This window comes from Exserohilum turcica, assembly GCF_000359705.1.
Source record: "Exserohilum turcica Et28A unplaced genomic scaffold SETTUscaffold_2, whole genome shotgun sequence".
Taxonomy (NCBI): Eukaryota; Fungi; Ascomycota; class Dothideomycetes; order Pleosporales; family Pleosporaceae; genus Exserohilum; species Exserohilum turcicum.
Window position 1 is genome coordinate 285,266 of NW_007360025.1, and position 20,743 is coordinate 306,008.

General features: G+C 53.0%; 4 protein-coding genes and 1 non-coding gene across 5 annotated transcripts; 4 read left to right on the forward strand and 1 right to left on the reverse strand.

Annotated features, from left to right (window-relative positions):
• Nucleotides 1-611: 611 nt before the first annotated feature.
• On the forward strand, nt 612-2,775 carry SETTUDRAFT_19091 (uncharacterized protein; the record flags this gene model as incomplete). Its single annotated transcript, XM_008026680.1, has 3 exons — nt 612-1,732; nt 1,781-1,877; nt 2,554-2,775. The coding sequence occupies 3 exons, from the start codon at nt 612-614 to the stop codon at nt 2,773-2,775; spliced, it is 1,440 nt and encodes a 479-aa protein (XP_008024871.1).
• Nucleotides 2,776-4,542: 1,767 nt separating this feature from the next.
• SETTUDRAFT_t11 lies at nt 4,543-4,628 on the forward strand. Its single transcript has one exon. It is a non-coding gene; the product is annotated as a tRNA-Gly (tRNA).
• A 1,005-nt stretch (nt 4,629-5,633) lies between these two features.
• SETTUDRAFT_41184 (uncharacterized protein) lies at nt 5,634-6,382 on the forward strand (the record flags this gene model as incomplete). The annotated part of the gene is made up of 4 exons (XM_008026911.1): nt 5,634-5,664; nt 5,770-5,789; nt 5,845-6,076; nt 6,129-6,382. 3 exons carry the CDS (start codon nt 5,634-5,636, stop codon nt 6,052-6,054), a joined length of 261 nt encoding a protein of 86 aa, XP_008025102.1. The 3' UTR covers nt 6,055-6,076; nt 6,129-6,382.
• Nucleotides 6,383-10,536: 4,154 nt separating this feature from the next.
• On the reverse strand, nt 10,537-14,892 carry SETTUDRAFT_134775 (uncharacterized protein; the record flags this gene model as incomplete). The annotated part of the gene is made up of 2 exons (XM_008027047.1): nt 10,537-14,465; nt 14,729-14,892. 2 exons carry the CDS (start codon nt 14,890-14,892, stop codon nt 10,688-10,690), a joined length of 3,942 nt encoding a protein of 1,313 aa, XP_008025238.1. The 3' UTR covers nt 10,537-10,687.
• Nucleotides 14,893-15,998: 1,106 nt separating this feature from the next.
• Nucleotides 15,999-18,983, forward strand: SETTUDRAFT_153393 (uncharacterized protein; the record flags this gene model as incomplete). The annotated part of the gene is made up of 3 exons (XM_008027048.1): nt 15,999-16,418; nt 16,472-17,601; nt 17,654-18,983. The coding sequence occupies 3 exons, from the start codon at nt 15,999-16,001 to the stop codon at nt 18,981-18,983; spliced, it is 2,880 nt and encodes a 959-aa protein (XP_008025239.1).
• Nucleotides 18,984-20,743: the final 1,760 nt, after the last annotated feature.

Below are 20,743 nucleotides of genomic sequence, written 5' to 3' on the forward strand. Positions count from 1 at the left end.
GCCGAAAGAGAGCATCGTAGAAGCCTCCGCGACGCTGCCAAAGCTATACAATTGCCCCAATCGGGTAAGCGCAAAGCGTCAAAACCTCATAAGCCAGCTACAAAGCGTCAAAAGTGTGGTGGTGTTGCTCCAGCTGTGGTGGGAGCCGCAAGGGTTGCACGAGCTGCTCCACCGCGTAGTCGACGGCAACGACCGATAACGCCCTCCAAAAAAATTTCTGAATAAGCCAAAACTTTTGTAGGCCTGTATATAGTATAATCCTAGCTTTGCGCAATTTTATTACGATTTGTGGTGGCTCTACAGCCTCATCTTGTTGACTATATTGAGTTGTTGGGGGTGCTCAACTGGCGATGGTGCTCATCTGGTGCACGGGCACTGTAAGCAAGGGGCCGAATTGCCGTGCACATGTCGCCACTTACCCGTTAACACCGAATAGCACAGAAGTACCTTACACTCGACCAGCAACGTCGACATTTACATAAATCCACCGGATTTTTCCGTGGAGCAACACGTCTTGCGGCGGTCTACTCCTGGACTGGGCTGTGCTGGCAAAGCGCTGCTCGGGTTAGCCATTCGGCTCCAGACATTCCCCATCAACGTTGGAATACACCATGGACAGTCTTTCCGAAGAGCTTCTCGACCAAATCATTTCTGAGGCCGTCAGCCCCTTACCAAACCGCCATAGCGCTGGCTATCACGATCTGCTTAGTATATCCATGGTGTCACGCAAGTTCCGTCGCATCGTGGAGCCCTATTTGTATCGCTCTGTTGTCATATTCGAAAACAACAGAGACAAACTTTTGCGCACAACATTCAGTCGCACTGAACTCCCACAATACATTCGCGAAATCTTCCTGGCGCATTTGCATGATGTCGCTCGTGAAGCTTCGTGTCTTGCTGCGCGTTTCCCAAGTCTGCACAAGCTCGACCTAGACCTCACGTCCTGCAAACTGTCAGATCTTTTGCCTGTTCTGCAGCTACCATCACTAACAGCCTTGGGCCTCTCAGGTATGGTGGCCAGACGAATCGCCGATCCAGGCCCTGATGACTGGAGAATCACCAACACCGCCATCACTAGCCTCGACATGTCTTTTTCCGATCCCGCAGACTGGTGGGAGGATTGCAATGAGATTTGGAAATTCGCGGCCGTCTTTCGTAACTTGCGGATTCTGAGCATCCACAGCGACTACGAGCCGGAGAGAAAGCATGCCTTGAACGGGCCCGTTTTTCGGTGCCTGGTACATGCTTTCAGGCATGTCTTTGAAACAAGTCTTCGTTCCTTTACCTTTGGATACAACGATATACACCACGGCTACTTGCACCAGGGAGACGCAACAATCAGCGATGCGCTTGATGCGCGTGCGATACTCAAGCAATCGCACCTTGAGCATCTCAAAATCGATACCATGTGCTTGCATAGACCAAGGCAGACTGAGAATCTGAGGAGCTTGGAACTCGGCCCATCGTGCCTCCCATCGTCGTTGCGCACGCTTTACTTGCGCCACCTGGTCGCAGCAGGCAATCTCAATCCGATAGAGCGCAATCTGATGCATTCGGATGAGGCGCAGTGTTTATCTCAGCTGGTCAACTTGGGTACGCGGAGAGCGCGTTTTCCGCATTTGGACAAGATGGCGCTGGCCATCTCTCTGCCTGTCTTCTTCGAGGACGTTGCTGCGAGGATACTCAAAGTCCAAGCTCGTAAAGTAAAGCTACACCTAGAACTGATTCTGATGTGGGTAAGCCCAGGAGGTTGGTGCTGACAATGGCTGACAACGAGCAGGTCTGCGTGGGACTACGTTAGTGACGATATCACAAGATCCTGGCCCGAATATGATGCTATTCGGGATCCACGACAGCCCTTCTACGATCCGACACTTGTACGCTGTGCTTAGGTACTTTTGCCTTGAGAATATCCAAAGAGTTCAATCCTACTCCTGCTGACTAGTGTAGTCTTTGTTATTTCATCTTCTCTTCTCCTGAGTGAACATCAAATCAGAAGATGTTATTTCTTGAAGCACACGTATTGGAAGCCTGCATTGCACTGGCATTATAAAAATAGAGTCCTGAACATTTGGCCTGGTAGAAAGTAACAGAGATTGAGTACCTCGACATCCTCCAAGCCACTACCAGGCAGCAATACTCCAAGTTGTTTATCGGTGGCATTGGTTTGGATGTAAGCATGACGGCGTACGGCATGTGTACATAGACACGTCGGCGTTGCATACAGTGGTCAAATTTAGGTGTCAAGACCCGATTGGCTGATCCGTACGCGACCACCAATTGCGCGGCCTCCAGCCACTATCAGCATCCACACAAGGCAGAATGACCCCGCCACAATGCGTCGCATCGAATACCGAATTGGTGTAATCACCAGACAGTGGTATTTGGGTGTGCAGTGTATACGCCGCTCTACATAAGAGGAGCGTTGCCTGCTTCAACCGGATTTCCCATCATATCTCCAGCACTCCAAACACTCATCGCACAAGATTTGACCTGGCCTAATATATTGACCACTAATACTTACCTACCTACCCGAAAATGTCCGACCAAAAGCCGCTCATGAACAACGCAGCACTGCAGCAACAAGCCATGACACGCCCCAGCATGCGCAACCCCGTCGGCGGCGGCCTCAAAAAGGGCATCGACAGCCTTACGCGATTGCTGGAGCGAAAAATCGATCGACAAATCCTCACCGTTCAGACGCGAGCTTATGACGCGTCAGCGCCATCTCCAGCGCCGCCCGCCAATGCCGGCACTAAACATATTTACTCGTAAAAAAAACACAAAGGTTGCCGACAGGCGGAAAGAGACATGGCCCAGGACTCGCGGAAAAAAAACAGAGTCAACCGGAGGTCGCCGGTGTGTCGCGGCAAAAAAGCAGATTGCGCTTGGGACTAGGGACTCTGCGGGCTGAGCACTGGCGTTTTCCGGATGCCGAGTCGTGTGGCATGTATGTACATGCTTACTCGAGTGCAAGTGTGTATATACCGAGGGGGTTTATGATTACACCGAGGAGGATATTGCATGCCGTAGGGCTAGCCTCCGTATCTATATTGAGAGGGCCGATTAGTAGATTCTCGGACTTTGAGTGCGAGACGGCGGAAGAGGAGGATGGAAGACGGGTGCGGTCCAGGGTATCATGAGGCGGGATGGGAAATGAGACAGCGTAAGGAGATATTTTGAACTCAAAGGAGATGGGGAAAGGACGTCTTTGGAAGGGTTAGTGGCACATGTTGGTTGAACTTGGGGAACTGCAGTTGTTGCGAAGGAGATGATCTTCGCAAGACGTCATGAAGAGATGTAGATAGTGTATAGGATAAGGTGGATGTACATAGTGTTCAAATCATTTAGAAGATTGGGTGTAGAACTCTGATCTCTTGCATGTACGATTGCTTGCAATTGATTACTACGTCTTCATCTTACTCTTAGAGTGCTAATAACGTATTTTTTTACCTTTTGTGATTATCAATGTCGCCTACCGACCCTTGCTGTGTAGTGACCTGCAGTAGAGCCTCACATCAGCATTGGTCATAGAGACAGTAATTGAATGAGAGTAATAAAGCATAGTGCAATGCGGCATTAGTACAAAATGAATCTGGCCTTTACTATGAATTAATCAACTCGGCTGTGCCCTACCTCATTGAGTCATGGTCAACAAATCCAAGTACCTGGAGAGAGCAATTGACGCCATCAATCACCACTCCACAAGGCAGATACCGAACAAGGGTACCCGTTGATTCAACTAGAGTTCTAAAACAAACCCGTTACACGTAATGATACGCCATGGACGCAGCAGCAAGGACATGGTGCCTTGTTCGAGTGTAGTCCTCGCTAAGCCCAACCGCCACTGCCTCGTCGCCTGAGCATGGATGCGTGATTATTCAACGAAACACTGGCTAGACCACCGGAGAAGCCTCACGTCTCCGGTCCAAAAACCCGCAGCCGAATCTGCATCTCTGTACGAAGCGGCGCGAAGACTGTTGCACTGGCGGAACCGACCGGTGTACTGTACACAGCCCAGACCAGAGTCGCACGGCATGCCCAGCACAGCCGGCCGACCGCCCGCGTCTGCTAGTCGCCCAGCCTTTCCGCCCGCCCGCCCGCCATGTCATGCCATTACACCACCACCCGGCCCAGCCGTTGTCGGGAAAAAGAAATCAGCTTCGACCATCAGGCGTGCAAGCATACAATATTGCTTTCCCTGCATGTCATCCATCGATGCGCAGCCAAACGTGCGTGTATGTATGTGTTATGTACTATGTATGTCCAGGTAGGTGTATGCCCAGACATGCTTGCGCTGCAATATCCCGACGACGTCGCTGCATGCGCCGAGAGCCTCTAGAGCTGCGCCTCCCATGGAAGCGGGGGCATCACCAAGTCGGTCCATCCAGTCGGCGGGATGACTCGCATAGCCCAGGCCCACTCGTTTCACCGCTTCATAGCCCATGCCGGTGGAGTAATCGCTTGGTTTAACATTGCTTACACTATATACACGAAATATCTGTGTACTTTCATCAAGTTAGGTTCTTCCTTTTCAGATTCGCATTGGTGGTTTAGTGGTAAAATTAGCCGTTGCCATCTCTTGAGATCAATTCGGCTAGCCCCGGGTTCGATTCCCGGCCAATGCAATTCAAACATTCTTTTTTTTGTCTTTTTGATAGTCTGCTTTATCGTGGAAGGATGGCTAAGGGTAAGGGGTAGTTGACCTGTGTAGTCTTTTTGATATTGACGGTGTAATAAGTTTGTAGCGCTTTCTACTTGTCATATTAGAATTGTCACATTTCTGAAATGTTTTTTGCTATTCTACAGTTTTGGACATGGTAACCAAGCAACAGTCCACGTGATCAAATTGGACGACATAATAAGAATGGAAGACCTGTTTTGTGTAGATACATCCATTGACAATATAGCTATTCAATTCGTCTTTCCTAGTTCTACGCTGCACAATACTAGGCTGCTGCTGATAGACATATGGCATGCGTGTAATGCATTCAAGTGTCGTTGTACCGCACATACTATCCTCTCATGCCGTTTACATAGGTCATCTTCCCTCCAACTGCTATAAGATCCAAATAAGGATAACCTGTTTCAAGTCTTGATCCCTGATAGAGTGTATCTCAAAGCCAGCAAAAATGCTCGAGGTATATTGTCCCTTCATTGCAGCCCAGGCCTCACGCAGTGTACTCACCACTGGACAACCATATCGTTGCTTTTTTCAGCTCCAAGTGGCCCAAAAATTTTATTCAAACTCACAATACAAGAAAATGAATTCATCTTGTCTCTCTCGGTCGTTAATAGTGTCAAATGGATTTGTGCGCGGTAGATATATAGGTAATTCGCGAGCCCACGTATATCCGCAACCACGCCACCATATCACTCAATTCAGTGCACTAAAGACCTGGCCACTACTATCCAAGTCTAGAGACCCCAAAAAATTTCACAAATTCATGTATACTGGCGCTGTGGTTGTCCAAAACACAATGGAAAAATATCCCACTAGTCCGTATGTGGCTAGCGCCTCGTGACGATAGTCGAAATGTCGAAATTCAGTTCATCCACCATTGACCGCCGACGACAACGACACAACCAAGCCCCACACCCAACACCCCGCCTCTACCTACACATCAAGCACCATGGAGAACGAACGCGGAGAGCTCGTTGACCGTAAGAGATGCCCTTGCTGCGCGCCGCGGCGGGTGGTGTTGTGCCCATAGGGCCACCCCGCCAGCGCGCACACTGCCCTTACGAGCCATCGCTAACTTCTCGCAGTCTACGTCCCCCGTAAATGCGTGAGTGCCTGTCGGACAGCTACGTGAAGCATCAGCGCAATGCTAACCCGTCCAGTCGGCCACCGGACGCATCATCAGGGCCAAGGACCACGCCTCTGTCCAACTGAGCGTTGGCAAGGTTGACGAGAACGGCCGCTACACGGGTGACAACCAGGTCTACGCCATCTGCGGCTTTGTTCGTGCCATGGGCGAGTCCGACGACAGCTTCAACAGGCTCACACAAAAGGACGGCTTCCTCAAGTCTGTCTGGAGCGCGTCTCGCTAAGCGGTTGGGGTTATGGGTGGAGGTATGGAACACGGCAACGCACAAGGGAGACGGCAGGGGCTGATTGAAAGTAGGAATTCGGCATGTCGGATCTCTTTCGAAGACGGATGCATTTTGTGGCTGAGGCCTCATTTCCTTTCTCCTACGGACCAACGATATCACGAGGACTGGGAACCGGTTGAGATACGAAGACTATCGAATTCAAAAATCCTGTTTACGACCAATGCTGCCATGCGTATGAGTGTCGCGATTGTGGTACGCTGGGTGCGTGCATGCTGTGCAGCGTAGATGCCAACCTCACAGGTCATGCTAATTGAGCCTGGCTGCGAAACGTTATCAGTGACAATAGATGCGTCTTTCGGAAGTGTTGCTCCCTGCTCGGCTCGGCCACACACATTGCTTGCCAACCGCAATGCGGCTTCTTGCCGATACGCATTCGTGTTCTGCTGCATCAGTATCGACAAGGATTTCGGAACTCAGTCATGTAATGCTGTAATCCCAGCCTTGACAATCAAGGTGCGACTGACCACGTCATGTTATCTGCGCGATACCGTCCGTCACGCCTCATTAAGTTGTACCATGCCGACGCCGGCACCAAATCGGCAACTCGAGAGCATGTCATGTCTCGCTACGTGGCTTTCCTATATCATCTGCTGACATTCACATAATACAGCGCTGATAGCAGTGCATGTATACATGGGCTAGGATTCTAAAGTACATGTGCTAGCTACACGGCGCAGGCGTAACATGCCTGTCGAGCGTGGAAGACCGTTGTACCCTTTTTTGGTGTCAAGTGAAACAGCCGCAGCACACGTCGCTAAACCACAGGCCTCCCCCGGCCAAAACTATCGCATCGTGTCGCTTGTGCGTCAAGACAGCCTTTCTTATAGCCGAGACTGCCGTACAACGTTTGTCGACGCCAAGCGACGAGGTCTAGACGCACTCGTGTGTGTGTGTGTGTGCACCCTTTCAGCCCGTTCCGGAACACATGCCGCCCACGTATGTGTGGCCGAGCTCGATAGCCGAGCGGATATGTACGTATGTATGTATGTAGACATATAGCGTGCAGATGGATGGATGATGAGCGGTAGCAATAGTATGATTCAAGTAATTCCAACCCTATCCAATAGCCATTGTACCGACCGAAGGGGAAAACAAAAATCAAACCTTGGCCCTTTTTTTCCTCCCCCTCCATCTTCGACGAATCAGCACCCATGGAGTCCGCTTCATTATTCTGTTTTCTACATACCTCGACTCACATTGACTTTCCCCCCCCCATCATGGCCAGCCCATTTTGCGCTTTCTTGGCTTGATTTTCTGCATCTTCCTCTTTCTCTTTTCGTCCAAGTCCCTTTCCCCCGCGCCTTTGCTGCATGGTGCTTGTGGTGCTCCGTAGTATGTACGTGCAGCCCCCATGCCAACCACGCTACACTGCATTTTCCGCAGGCTGACGCGGGCATCTCAACAAAACGTATAGCCTTTTTTTTTGTTTGTTGCGGGAACATCCGGTAGCTTGTAGTTGTGGTTGTGCTGTGCGGGGGAGGAGAAGGCGGTGGCGGCGCCGCGCGCGCGCGGTCCGCTGCAAGTGTGCACACACCGATTCAAGGCGAAGTGCACCGATCGAAGGGGTAATGAGAAATGCAGAAACGGGTGACATTTATTAACGATTTGACCATGATGGAAATTATGGATACAGCAATTTCACGTACATCAAATAGAGGGTTTTCTGCCTTCTTCTCATTCATGGTGCTACCGCGTCCCCAAGCATCCCATCGTCGATGGCGGGATGCCTATCGCTCATAAGCTTTTGGGGGCGAACAACAAAAAAAAGGAGGGGGGAAAGAGACAGGATATACATGCTATACGCCGATAAGCCGATATATAGCTTCTAATCCATGATTCATAATGCGGTGTCTTTGATGAGGATCCCAACAATTCTGCGATTGACACTTGAGTTGTCGGTCCAGGTACATACATAGGTACGGTAAGTATGTATATGCGGAAGGGCAGGACTGGGCATTAGAGGGAAACTTTATGGAATGGCTGTCGGTATGGTAAGGTTTGAGACTGACCGATAACCTCTTTTTTGGCGTGCATAGATGGGCATGGGTGGGGGCGGATGTGGTAAGACTGTAAATGCACAGAAAGAGAGAGAGAGTGTGTGTGTGTGAGAGAGAGAGAGAGAGGCATAGTTCACCATCATCATCTCTAAACCAACTCTGTAAACACACCCGGTATCCTAAAAAGAAGGTCCGAATGTCAAGCTTCGAAAAGAAAAAAGAAAAGAAACATTCATGTTTACACTTTCTACAGCTGTGCAATGCCCAAGTATATGTATTTGACTTTTGCCAAATTTTTTTTTGACTTTCGCTGTTACTTGGGCTCTTTTTTTTCTTTTTCTTTCTCGCTCAAAGACTAACAAACGTACATGACATAACATAGCATTCCTACTTGAAAAAAAAATGATAGAGTTGGAAAACGATAAATAGGTCATACTTACATGTCGATCGCTTTGCGCGCGCAAAGCCAAAACGCGAAATGCGAAATGCGAAAAACGCCGCTGGAACAACAAGGACAAGGATACTGACAATGAGACTGATAAACGATGAAGAAGAGAAATAGAGAAAGGGAGAATACAGACAAAATCATTGCCATTGTCATTATTATTATTATCATCACACCAACTCCATAATTCCAAATAAATATATTGCTATTTGATACTTTTTAACCGGGGGGGGGGGGTTGGTTGGTTTCTTATTTTTGTCGTGCTCACTAACTAAGTACTTACTGTACTGTACTTACTTATAACACCGCACCGCACCGCACCGCACCGCACCGCTAAGTAAGTATTCCAATGGATTAAAAAGCGTGTTCTGTGCAAAAAAAAATTTTTTGGTTCAAGTACCTACGTAGTGTACTCGTTGCAGGTGCGATTACAAGAGGGAAGGGGGGGGGAGGATAAAACTAAGGGGGGCATGTTTTTCTTTTTTTTTCTAGCGCGGTGTAGAATTGTAGGTGCGTGGGTAGATGGAGTTTTGTGTGTGAATGTAAGTGGGAATGAATATGGAGAGGTAGGTGTGAATGGGAGGTATGTAGGTGGGTAGGTGCGTGGGTATGTAGGTAGGATTCCCGAGTCGAAAGTTTGCATGTGACCTAGGTGTAAGGTTAAGTATCGTGTATTCTTTCCCCTTCTTTTCTCCTCCTCCTCTTAACCTCTCTGTGCCAATGACAAGAATAATAATAGGTGCGAATAAAGTTTTGATGATTTCATTGTACGAAGATGAGGTGGGACAAATAAGTGTCTGTAAAGTAAGTATGCATGTACACCTACGTAAGTGTATATAGTAAGTAAGGGCGTTAAATAAATTAAAAAAAAAGTTGTCAAGGAATGAGGTGAAGTGAGTAGCGCGCGACGACAAGCGCATGCAAGCGTGTGCATGTAAGCAAGGCATATAATTTGCCCAAAAAAATTTGTTTATTTTTTTTGTTTGTTTGGAGATTTTTTTTGGTTTTGCGCGTTTGCGCGTTGGGGAAGGGGAGGGCAGAGGGGAGGGCAGAATCAGACCGACTGGCTGGCTGGAACGTAGCTGGACTGAACTGAATGCATCAATGGATGGATGGATGAATAGTCAGAGCTAGAAAAGAAAGGAGAGAAAGGAGAAAGAGGGAATTGGAGTAAGTTGGTAGATTTCCAATGTATGTGTCATTGTACTACGATAGACTGTATACATCATGAGAGTTTTTTTTCATTATTTGGAGTTAGTTGGAGTTGGAGTGCGTTGGCTCGCAACATGGTGCTGCTTACGGACATGAGATTTCCCCCCCCCCTCCTTTTCGCTGTATTGCGATAGATAGATAGATAGGTGGAGAGATAGGAGCCGATAAACGAACAGGGCAGACAAGGGGCATAGATACATACCATACCATACCCGCCTCGCCATGTCCAAGGCCTTGGGTTTTTCCCCCAATCTCATTGCCCCAAAGTAAGCTGGGGGGTTCAAATCTTGAAAATCAAGGAACACACTTCGGATGCTTCCGATGAGAAACCCACTACAGTCAGCAAACAACCTCGTATTTTAGCATGGCCAATTTTTTTTTCCTTGGAAAACATAACAAGCCTTGTAGCGAATGACAGGCCAACGGACAAGGGAGGGGGGAGGGGGGAGGGGACTCAGCGATATACCCGCCTTTCGGTTACCGAGAAACACGTGGCGGGACCCGCAACCAAATACCCAACACACATATCAAAGGTAGGCAAAAGCTGTCCCATAGCCCGGGGAAGCGGGTTAGACTTTTTTAAACCATGCGCGTGCTTGCACATGTTGGCCCGCATACAGGCGGTGTGATTATGCATACGGTGCGGACAGCTTTGTGTAAACATTACCTTTTGGTGTGCAACCATGTAATTTTTTTGCAAACTAGTATATGATGTCAGACCGCTTTCCCGAGTATTTCCTCAAACATGGGGTGTGGCAAAAAATTCGCATCGTCGGGTGGAGCTACAAGCGCGGCCGCCATGATGTAGTAAGGTGTCAAGCGCCCGAAGGAGAAAACGGGCCGGCAATTTGACTGCCGCTCGGATCCCGCAATTGGATCATGGTGCGGCATTTAGACGACTCATGTTATATTTTTTTTATTGTCTACGAGTCGGCGTCGTGGTTCCGGAGCTGGGATGGTGCGAATGATCCGGTATGGTATCCAGGGCAGCATTTCGGACGGCCGAAACCGCTCTGCTCTCCTTGACCTTCCAGTCGTCCCCTTTGCGGACCAGCTTGGATCGGTCCTTTTCCGCCTTCTTGAGAAGTATCTCTTCCATCTTTGCATCCCGCCGACTGCCCTGGACGCAGTCGCAGAGACAGCCTTCGGTCGGGCACGCACCCTCTGACAAAACCAGGTCAGCAAACCATGTCGAGAGGCAATTGGCGTGTCCACCATGCCCACATAGCGGGCACCACGTCCATAGCGTGGCCGTAGGCGGAGACCACTCCGCCGGGACAGCTGGCGATGGGACAGCATCGCGATCGCCTTGCAGGTCTGGATGTGAAGCAACAGACGATCGTGGTTTGGTATGCCCCCGGTCCTTGAACATGGAGCGTGACTTGGCCTTGGACTTCTTCGCCGTGAGCGCCTCAAACGCCGGGTATTTGGCCCAACAGATTGGGCATGGCGCCTGTGTTCGCTTACACGACTCACAGCGCATCTTGTCTTTCGGGTTGTTAATAGGCGACTTGCAGCTGAGGCACAGCAGCCCAAGCTGGGTCTCCTTGAGCGCTTGCTCATATACAGCGGGATAGGTCGGATACGCTAGTCGGCGAAGCGTCGCCGCCGAATTAAACAGTGACAACGAGTGCAGCTGTGCGTGGTACGTGTGAAGTATCGACTCGGCTTGGTACGGATTGATACCTGTGGCCATGAGCTGGCCTAGTTGGGTGGAGAGAATGGCCTTTGCCTGTGCAGGGGTCAGCCCAAGCGCGACAAAGGTGTCGGTAAAGGCGTTGAGAACATCGCCGACACTGGTACTGGCGTCATCCGTGGGGCTGTGTGTCTGCGGGAGAAGAGGCCCGAGAAGCAGAAGGAGGATGGAGCAAAACTGCGCATCCGACGCCTTGGTATGATACGCAAGAAGGCTGTTCAACAAGTCGACGGCGGAATATGGCCATGCTACTTCCGCGTCAACATGCATAGCCGTAAAATCAGACAACAGCAGGCCATCCTCCGTAGAAGGATCGAGTACCGGAGGCGCGTTTCCGCATGCATGCGGTGGCAGGGGCACAGGTGGCTTAGGAAGCGATCTCACATCGTCTGACGCGTCAGGCACAATCGTCCCGCTAGCCTCCATATCTGCATTGTAGTCAAACGAAGACGAGGATATGCTGGTGAGGGCCTCGGAATCGGAGCTGTCTTGGCGAAGCAGCTGGTTGTTTCGTCGCAAGTGTTGCATGTCCCGAACCAGCCGCTCTCCACTGTCAAACGCATCTGCGTGGCTCGTATGGGTGAAGCCTTGTGGATGCTGATCTGTGTGGGCTTTCCCGCCAATGGGAACGGTCGTGGGCGATATGGGTATGCTTCTACCTAATTCGTGTTCAGAGCTTCTTGGCTTGCCAAAGCTAGAGTGCTCCGAGACAGCCTTCCAATCCGATGGCGGGTTCACACGATTTGACTGCGAGTTTCCACTGGCAAACGAACTAGGCATTGAGTTGCCCTTTTGGGAACCCGAAGAGGCCGAGAACATGGTAAAGCTCTCGCCAGAATCATGCCGCTCTAGCGTATGAGGCATGTTGATGTTCATGCCCTGTGCACTGCTTGGTGTCAGACTCAGCGGGATACGAGGCGTTGCTCTGTAGCTGCCGCTTAGGGCACGACGTTCGTCCAGACCGTCGCCAGAGGGGTACCACTGAGGACCGCTGAAAGGTGTGTGTGCAGGCACCAGCGAGCTATTCGTTGCTGCAGGTGGTGGTGGTGGTGCAGTGACAGCTGGCGGGAGCTGGTCCATGTCCTCTTGGTCAATATCGAGCAAATCAGGTCTTTTCGAGTCATTGGCAGTGCTGGCGACTACTGGACGGGCAAGAGGGGTTGAAATGTTGGAAGTACTCTCCACTACCACGGGTGCGGGCTTCTCCACGACACCGAGAATGGCGCGCACTGCAGGATTGGGCGGCGCTGCCAGCCGCTTGTCGTGGACTGCCATGTGCGCCAAAGACGCTGTTTCAAGCAGCTTGCCAGACGACACGAGTGCTGGAGTGTGAGGGTGCAACCTTCGTTGCTGTCTGTGTAACTCTGCTCGGCGCCGTGTCGCCACAGCGATCGATGTGCCCACAACCCTCCATGACTGGGCGAGGCGGTGGTACGCAGCGCGCTGTGCATATTCGGCGTTTTGCTCAAAGACGCGCTCCAGGCGCAGAAACGAATCCAGGTCAGGAGGGTCAGCGAGGGGTATGCTTTTGTACTTGTGCGCCAAGTAGGCAAAGACTTGGGTGTTGATTGCGCCCGGCAGCATGCCGCGTATGGCAGTCTGATTGGGCCTGAAGGAATCGCTGTGTGTGACCATGGAGTCACTCAAGATCATAACTTTGGGGCCAATGTCAGAAGGTGGCGTGGTGCTAAACGACTTGGTCGACCTGTTGCTAGCCGCGCGCACATGGTGGCGCTTCATGGTAGACGTCAGAAAACTATCGTCCAGACTGTCGTCTGCCGAGTTGCGCAGCATGCCTTTGCCAGGGCCATGGCGCCTGTCACGTGGATCACCGAGGTAGGCCTCGTCAACATAGGCGAGCCCTGCAGAGGAGCGTGGCCTAGGCCGTTTCTGGGCAACGGCGCCGACCTCACCCGTGGGGGATATGGCAAAAGCCTGCAGATTGCGGCGGTCAAGCGTCTTGGGGGCATGGTGGACATCGTTTTGCTGGAAGATGCCTTCCTTGCCAACAGTCCACAGAGTGTCACGTGAGTGCCAGAGCATGTCAGAGGGCGCTGTAGAGAAGCAGTTAATCTCTCGAAAGGGCAAGCAAGGGCGACGAAAGTCCCACACATGGATGGCTGCGTGTTCGCGGTCATACGACGTGGCCAGCTGTGTGCACTGGTAGACGCCGTGGTCGTCGTGGTCGTCGGACCAGTGCGGCGGTCGCCAGCGTGCCTTGTACACGGGAAAGGGCGTGTGCAAGACATAGGCAGCCTTCTGGCGGCGGCTGGTGATGGAAAAGTCCCAGACGCGGACGGTGCGGTCGACGCCGGCGCTGAGCAGATGCTTACCGTCTGGGTGCCAGTCAATCGAGGTGCAGATGCGCTGGTCGTGGGCGGTGATTTTCTGCTTGGGGCTCTTGGAGTTGCGAAAGTCCCAGCGCTGGATGGTGCCATTGTCGGTGCCAAAGGCAAACTCTACAGCGTCAGTGGGCGACCATTGGATGTCGCGGATGCCGCCGTTGATGCCATGGTACTGGTCGCGGCTGCGGCAGATGGCTGCGTCTCTGCGCATGTCACGCAGGTCCCAGAGCCGGACGGTCGAGTCGTGGCTGGCCGAGAGCAGCAGATGGCCCTGGTGGGGATTGAAGGCGAGCTTGTGCACCTGGCGCGTGTGCTCGTGCAGGCGCGTCAGCTCGACGCTGGCGCGGTTGAGGTCGTAGAGGATGACCTTGCCGTTTGCGGCGGCCGTGGCGATGTGGGAGCTGAACTGGCCGTGGGACCACTTGACGTCGTGGATGCCGAGGCCGTCGCGCTGGCGGGCATGGGCGTCGGCATAGTTGAGGGCGGCGGCGCGCAGATTGGTGTCGTCGACTATGCGGGCGTCGTGGACGCGGACCGTCTTGAGAATGTCCTTGCCGGCGAGCACGGCATGGGTGCGTTCGCGGTTGATGTCGAGGGCCGAGATGTCGAGGCCCGTCTTATGGCTTGCATGCTGCGACGAGCCGGTGCGGATGCTGGCGAGGCACTCAGTGGCATGGTCGGACACGGGGCGGGCGGACGAGGTGGAGGGGGTGGAGGTGGAGGAGGCGGCGGGGGGAAGGCGCGACGGACAAGCATGTATGGGTGGGTGGATGGAAGGGCGGATGGATGTATGTACCAGTATGTCTATGTATGTAGAGGCAGGCACAGGGGGGGGGGGGCGGCAGCCAATGGGGGCGGGGGTAAAGGCGGTTACGCGACAGGAACAGACATATGGCAGACGCAGGCAGAGACGTACCCGGGAGCCTTTGGCACTAGAGGGTTCGGCAGCCGGGCGCCGCCATCAGGCTGCACGCTCGGGGGGCGCGACGAGTAGGCCGTTGTCAAGGGCTGTGCAACGAAGCGCTCAAAGTATGAGCGTGGCTTTTTGGGCAGAGGCAGCGGCGGGGGGGCCGGCGGCATGGACGGCGAGGGCATGTTGTCGGGGCGGGGGGTTCCTGGGAGGAGGGGTGAGGGTGAGGGGTGAAAGGGGGGGGAGGGGAGCAGCGGCGGCGGCGGCGGCAGAGGGGCCAGACAGAGGGCAGAGGGCTGCTGCCGCCAATGCTACTGGCGGCGGCGGCGGTGGTGGTGGTAATAGTAGTAGGCGTCGTGTGTAGGCGTCGTGTGCAGGCGTGGTAGTCGTGGTGGTGGTGGTGGTGGTGGTGGGCCAAGCGGTGGAGACGGCGCAGCAGTGGGAGAGCGAGTGTCGCAGGCTTGGGGCGGCTTGGGCGCGGCGGCGGCAGGGCGAGGGGCGAGGGCTGGTCGTGGGCGGCGCGGTGGTGCGGCGGCGGTGCTGGCGCTGGTACGCTACCAGCGACCGCGACTGCACTGGGCTGTGTGTGGGCGGCGTGTGGGCGGCGTGTGGGCGGCGTGTGGGGGGTGTGTGGGCGGGCGCAGGCGCAGGCGCAGGTGCAGGCACAGGCACAGGCGGCTGCACGAGAGCACGCTGGGCCCATATGAGCTGTCGCGGCCCCGGTCAGTCGACACGCACACGCACAAGCAAAGCACCAGAGCTCCAAGGCTCCCAGCGCGCCGGGGGGCAGGCCCAGGTCCAGGTCCAGATGGAAATCGATCATCATGCACGGGCCGCCCTCGATCCCTGCTCTTGACGCACCTGCACGCGCGCCACCAGCTCCATTAGCTCTCGCCCACCGACGGCAACCCTCGCATCCACCATGTCACCGTGTTTCTCTTCTGCAACATCCTCCCCGTCTCTCCTCCCATCTCCTCCCACCACCGCCCCAAGTCGCCCTCTGTGAGCCTCCACCGCCCCGGCGAGCGCGCCCCCCCCTCCCCGCCCACGCCCGCCTGTCCACGACCCGCCACGGCCTCTGCCCCAGCGCCCAGACACCGAGAGAGGGAGCCCACGCTGCACCACGACGCCCACGACGACTCCTCTGCGCGCCCTCGTGCCCGCGCCCCCAACGCCCCGACGCCCTCGCCCTCGCCTCCAGCCCCGCCATCCACACAGCCACGCCCGCACCAGAGACGCCCGCAGAGAGTGAGACATACAACGTGTCCTCGACACCATGGCCGGTCCCCTGCCCCAGGCCGACGTCTCGGCGGCCCTCGATGAACTCGACGACCGGTGGGCATACGCCGGCCCTGCCCGCACCGCGACGGCCATCCTGCAGTACTCGTACCCCCTCGTTATGCTCTTCTTCTTCCTCACGGCCTTTACCTACCGCAGCATTGCAACCTCTAAATCTAATTCTAATATCGCCAAACCTACTACAACCGGCCCTGGAGGCAAGCCGCTGCCCGCAACAGACCCCACGCGCAATTTCGTCAAGAAGACGGCCCACGACCGCGTCACCCAGACGCAGAAGCGCCTGTTTGAGTGGGTGTCGCTCGCCGTCGCCTTTACCTTTGTCGGCAATTCCGTCGTTGTCGTCGCACATGCCCTCGTCGAGCAGCAGCAGCACTGGTGGGCTGGCAAAGCCGTCGTGGTATGTACACACTCACACACAATATGCCTGCGATCCGCCTACTGACCCGCCAGATCTACCTCGTCGGCTCCTTCTTCGTCTACTGCCTGTTTCTGATTTCGCTCATCGACTCGAAGCCTTCGCCCACCGAGGCCCATCTGGCAACATGGTCCCTGGGCACAGTGCTCGAAGTCGTCCTCGTCACGCTTTCCTTTGCCATCTACACGCACCCCCACAATGAGCCCACGGCAGGCCCGCCCCCAAAGCGCCTGCGCTTCGGCATGACCGACTGGGAGGCGGCCGAAGTCGCCATGGACCTGCTGCGCATCGTGCTGCTGCTCGCCCTCATCGCCTTCTACGTCCTCTTCGTAATCGTGCCCCAGCGCAAAGGCCACCAGGACCCGGGAACGCCGAGCGAGAGCACGTCACTGTTGGGTGGCGCTGACCAGAATGGCCACGCCGAGAATGGTCACGCGAACGGGTCTTATGGCTCAGTGCACCCCGTGGGTGGCAAGCACCAGCACACCGAGGGTGCACCGCCCGCCTGGAGCAGACCCACGGGCGCCCCTGCACGCAGCTGGTGGGAGTACATCAAGGGCTACCATGTCTTCTTCCCCTACCTCTGGCCCTCCAAGGACCGCAAGCTGCAGCTGGTTGTCGTCGCCTGTTTCATGCTCGTCTTGGCGCAGCGCGTCGTCAACGTCCTCGTCCCCGATCTGACGGGTGAAATTGTTGATCGCCTAAAAGACCCCCAGAAGGGCAACCCGTGGACCGCCATTATCGTCTATATTGCCTTCCGCTTTTTGCAGGGCAGCAATGGCCTGCTTGGCGCCGCGCGATCGGCCTTGTGGATTCCCGTTTCGCAGTACTCGTACCGCGAGCTGTCTGTTGCCGCCTTTGAGCACGTGCACAGCCTTAGTCTCGACTTCCACCTCGGCAAGAAGACAGGCGAGGTGCTTTCCGCCTTGGGAAAGGGCAGCTCCATCAACACCTTCCTGGAGCAGGTGACCTTTTCCGTGGTCCCCATGCTGATTGATTTGGCCGTTGCCATTGCCTACTTCCTCGTCCGCTTCGATGCTTACTACGCCCTTGTCATTGCCATCGTCACCTTCTGGTACATCTACCTGACTATTCGCATGGCGCAATGGCGCGCAGAGATTCGCCGCGAAATGGTCAACGCAGACAGAGAAGAAGACGCAGTCAAGTGAGTAGCCTCTACATTAGTTTCTTAAAAAAAAATCAGCTGACGCTTGCAGGAATGACTCAATGGTATCATATGAGACGGTCAAGTATTTCAACGCCGAAGCTTACGAGTTCAACCGATACCGGGAGGCTGTCAAGAAGTACCAGAACGCCGAGTACAAGGTCATGCTGTCGCTGAACATCATGAACATTACCCAAAACATGGTCTTCATGGTCGGCCTCCTCGTTACCTGCTTCATTGCAGCATACCAGGTGGCTATAGGCGACCTCGAGGTTGGCAAGTTTGTCACGCTGATCACGTACATGGGCCAACTGCAGAGTCCCCTCAACTTCTTCGGCACCTTCTACAGGATGATTCAGTCTGCCATGATCAACTCGGAGCGAATGCTCGAGCTGTTCAAGGAGCAGCCTACTGTGGTCGACAAGGAAAATGCGCAGCCTCTTGTATTGTGCGAAGGCAACCTCCGCTTCCAGGACGTGCATTTTGCCTATGACCAGCGCAAGCCCGCGCTGACAGGCCTTGACTTCCACTGCCCGCCCGGTACAACAACAGCTTTTGTCGGTGAATCTGGCGGCGGTAAATCGACCGTCTTCCGCCTGCTTTACCGTTTCTACAACACCATGTCTGGAAGCATCCAAGTCGATGGCCACGACGTAGAAGACTTGACCATTGATTCGGTGCGCAGTCACATTGGTGTTGTACCTCAGGACACTGTCCTTTTCAACGAGACGCTCATGTATAACCTCAAGTATGCCAATCCGCAAGCCACCGACGAACAGGTGTACGAGGCTTGCAAGGCTGCAAGCATTCACGACAAGATTATGACTTTCCCGGATAAATACAATACCAAGGTTGGTGACCGTGGTTTACGACTGTCAGGAGGTGAGAAGCAGCGCGTTGCCATTGCCCGTACCATTCTCAAGGACCCCCGCATCATCATGCTTGATGAAGCCACGGCAGCCCTTGACACGGAAACGGAGCAGCACATTCAGGAAGCCTTTACCACGCTGGCAAAGGGCCGCACAATGCTCATCATTGCTCATCGGCTCAGTACCATTACCCACGCTGACCAGATTCTCGTCCTGCACAAGGGCAAGGTCCAGGAGCGCGGAACGCATGAGGAGCTTCTTGAACGAAATGGACACTACGCTGCCATGTGGAAAAAGCAGATTCGCGCACAGCGGGCGGCCGAGCAGGCTCAATATCTCAAGGACAAGGCTGACAGGCTCCGCCGAGAATCCAAAGATGGAAACATTGGTCTCGAGGACGGAAGCAGCAGCCATTCCAGCTCTGATGATGAGAATGCTAAGAGGAGACGCTCCGCAGCGCAGAATGGATCACATCCAGCCGGAAGCTCTGGCAAACCACACGGCCACCCTTAGTCCGGCAGGCCATTGGTTTACTAAGAAAGCAGCCACTGAAACGTGGCCATGTATTATTGCCGTCAACAAGCACCATCAACTGAAGACACTATATGGTCAAGCATGGCCAGGAGAAACACTGGTCGGCCGGTTGCTGTAAGCATCCCTTCCCTTGGAAACGACTTCGTCAGCTGCCTTGATTTTGAAAGCAATGATTCGCATCTTTCCATTAGTCATACGTCCCATGTTTCTCAACCTCTGTTCTATAGATGCCTTTACGTTTTGTTTTGTTTTTTGTTTTTTTCATTGGAGTTCCTGGAATAGAAGAAGAAGAAGAAGAACAAAAAAAATGCTATTGTTCTGATGGACGTCCCCTGAAAGCGAGAGATGGACGAATCGGGAAAATGATGGGAGGTGGAAAAAAAAGGAGGGGGGGGGGGACACTTTGTATGAGAGAGACAAGGGGAAAACCCAGAAACAGAGAGAACTACTAGATAGAAACATTGCCGGAAAAAGGAGAAGAAAAAGAAAAAAGGCATGATGACAATGAGGAACAATCAAAAAAATCTTCTTCTTCTTGGTCTTCAAACTCATACCTACACATTTTCCATTCAAAATCGGTTCTCATTTTTTTTGCTGCCCCCCCCCTCGCGACATGAATACTCGTCTTTGTTTTCTCCCAAGACAGAAACCCACCCTCTTGCCTCCCCGTGTTTTGTGTATATGTGTGTGTGCGCGTGTGTACGCGAGAGCGTGTCTTTGGTATAAAACAACAGTTGAAACAAATCACCCCAGCCATCCGCCCGATACGCGCTTTGTTGATCCTCTTTTTTTCTTTGTAGCTTCTTCTTTTCTTTCTTTTCCGATCCTGACGTTGAAGAAAGACGGGAAGGAAGAAGAAAAAGACAAAGGAGAACCAAGCAACACCAGAAACTAAAAGCAAATCAAACCCAAAACCAAACCAAAATAATTCTCCATGAGCTCCCCCCACACCCCCCCCCCCAAGAAAAGATTTCCAAAACAGTCCGGTGGAAAGGCTTTTTGTTTTCTTTCTCAAGACGTTTGTATAACAGACATCCGACGACGACGAGATCTTCTTCTTCTCCCCATGTCAATGTCACATGTCAATGTCAGGTGTTATATCTCTCTCATTTGCAAGCTAGTGGGTGCGGGACTGATGTGCATGTGCAATGATGATATGTACAAAAGACGGGACCAAAGCAACAGTAACAACAAAGGGACTACTAGCACAAGGAAAAAAAAGGGGGAAAGGACATGGCCGTGCAAACACAGCAATTTCCATGTACCAAGTCAGATATATAAGGATATGAGAATATAACATATACAACAACAGCAACTAACACGGGGGGGTGTGTGCCAAATGGAGCCATCTCTCACTTATTCATTTGAAAACCTTTTTTTTTTCTCTTTCCCGATTACATAGGCTGGTTTTACATATGATTATTACTATAGAATAAAAATACACACACATACACATACACATACACATACACACACACACACATTTGAATTCCAGAATCATGGATAATACAGTCATGTTCATGCTCATGTTCATGCTCATGCTCATGCTCATGCTTATATTTATGCTCACACGTGCATCAACATCAAGCACATGATGATTAGATATGCTTTTCCAAATACAGACTTACTTTAGCCCAGAAAGCTACTAATACTACTACGTACATGGATATAAAGTTCATCAGCGATATCGGGATGAGGCGGGGGGGGGGGCGATATTGCCACAGTCCCATAGTCCACAC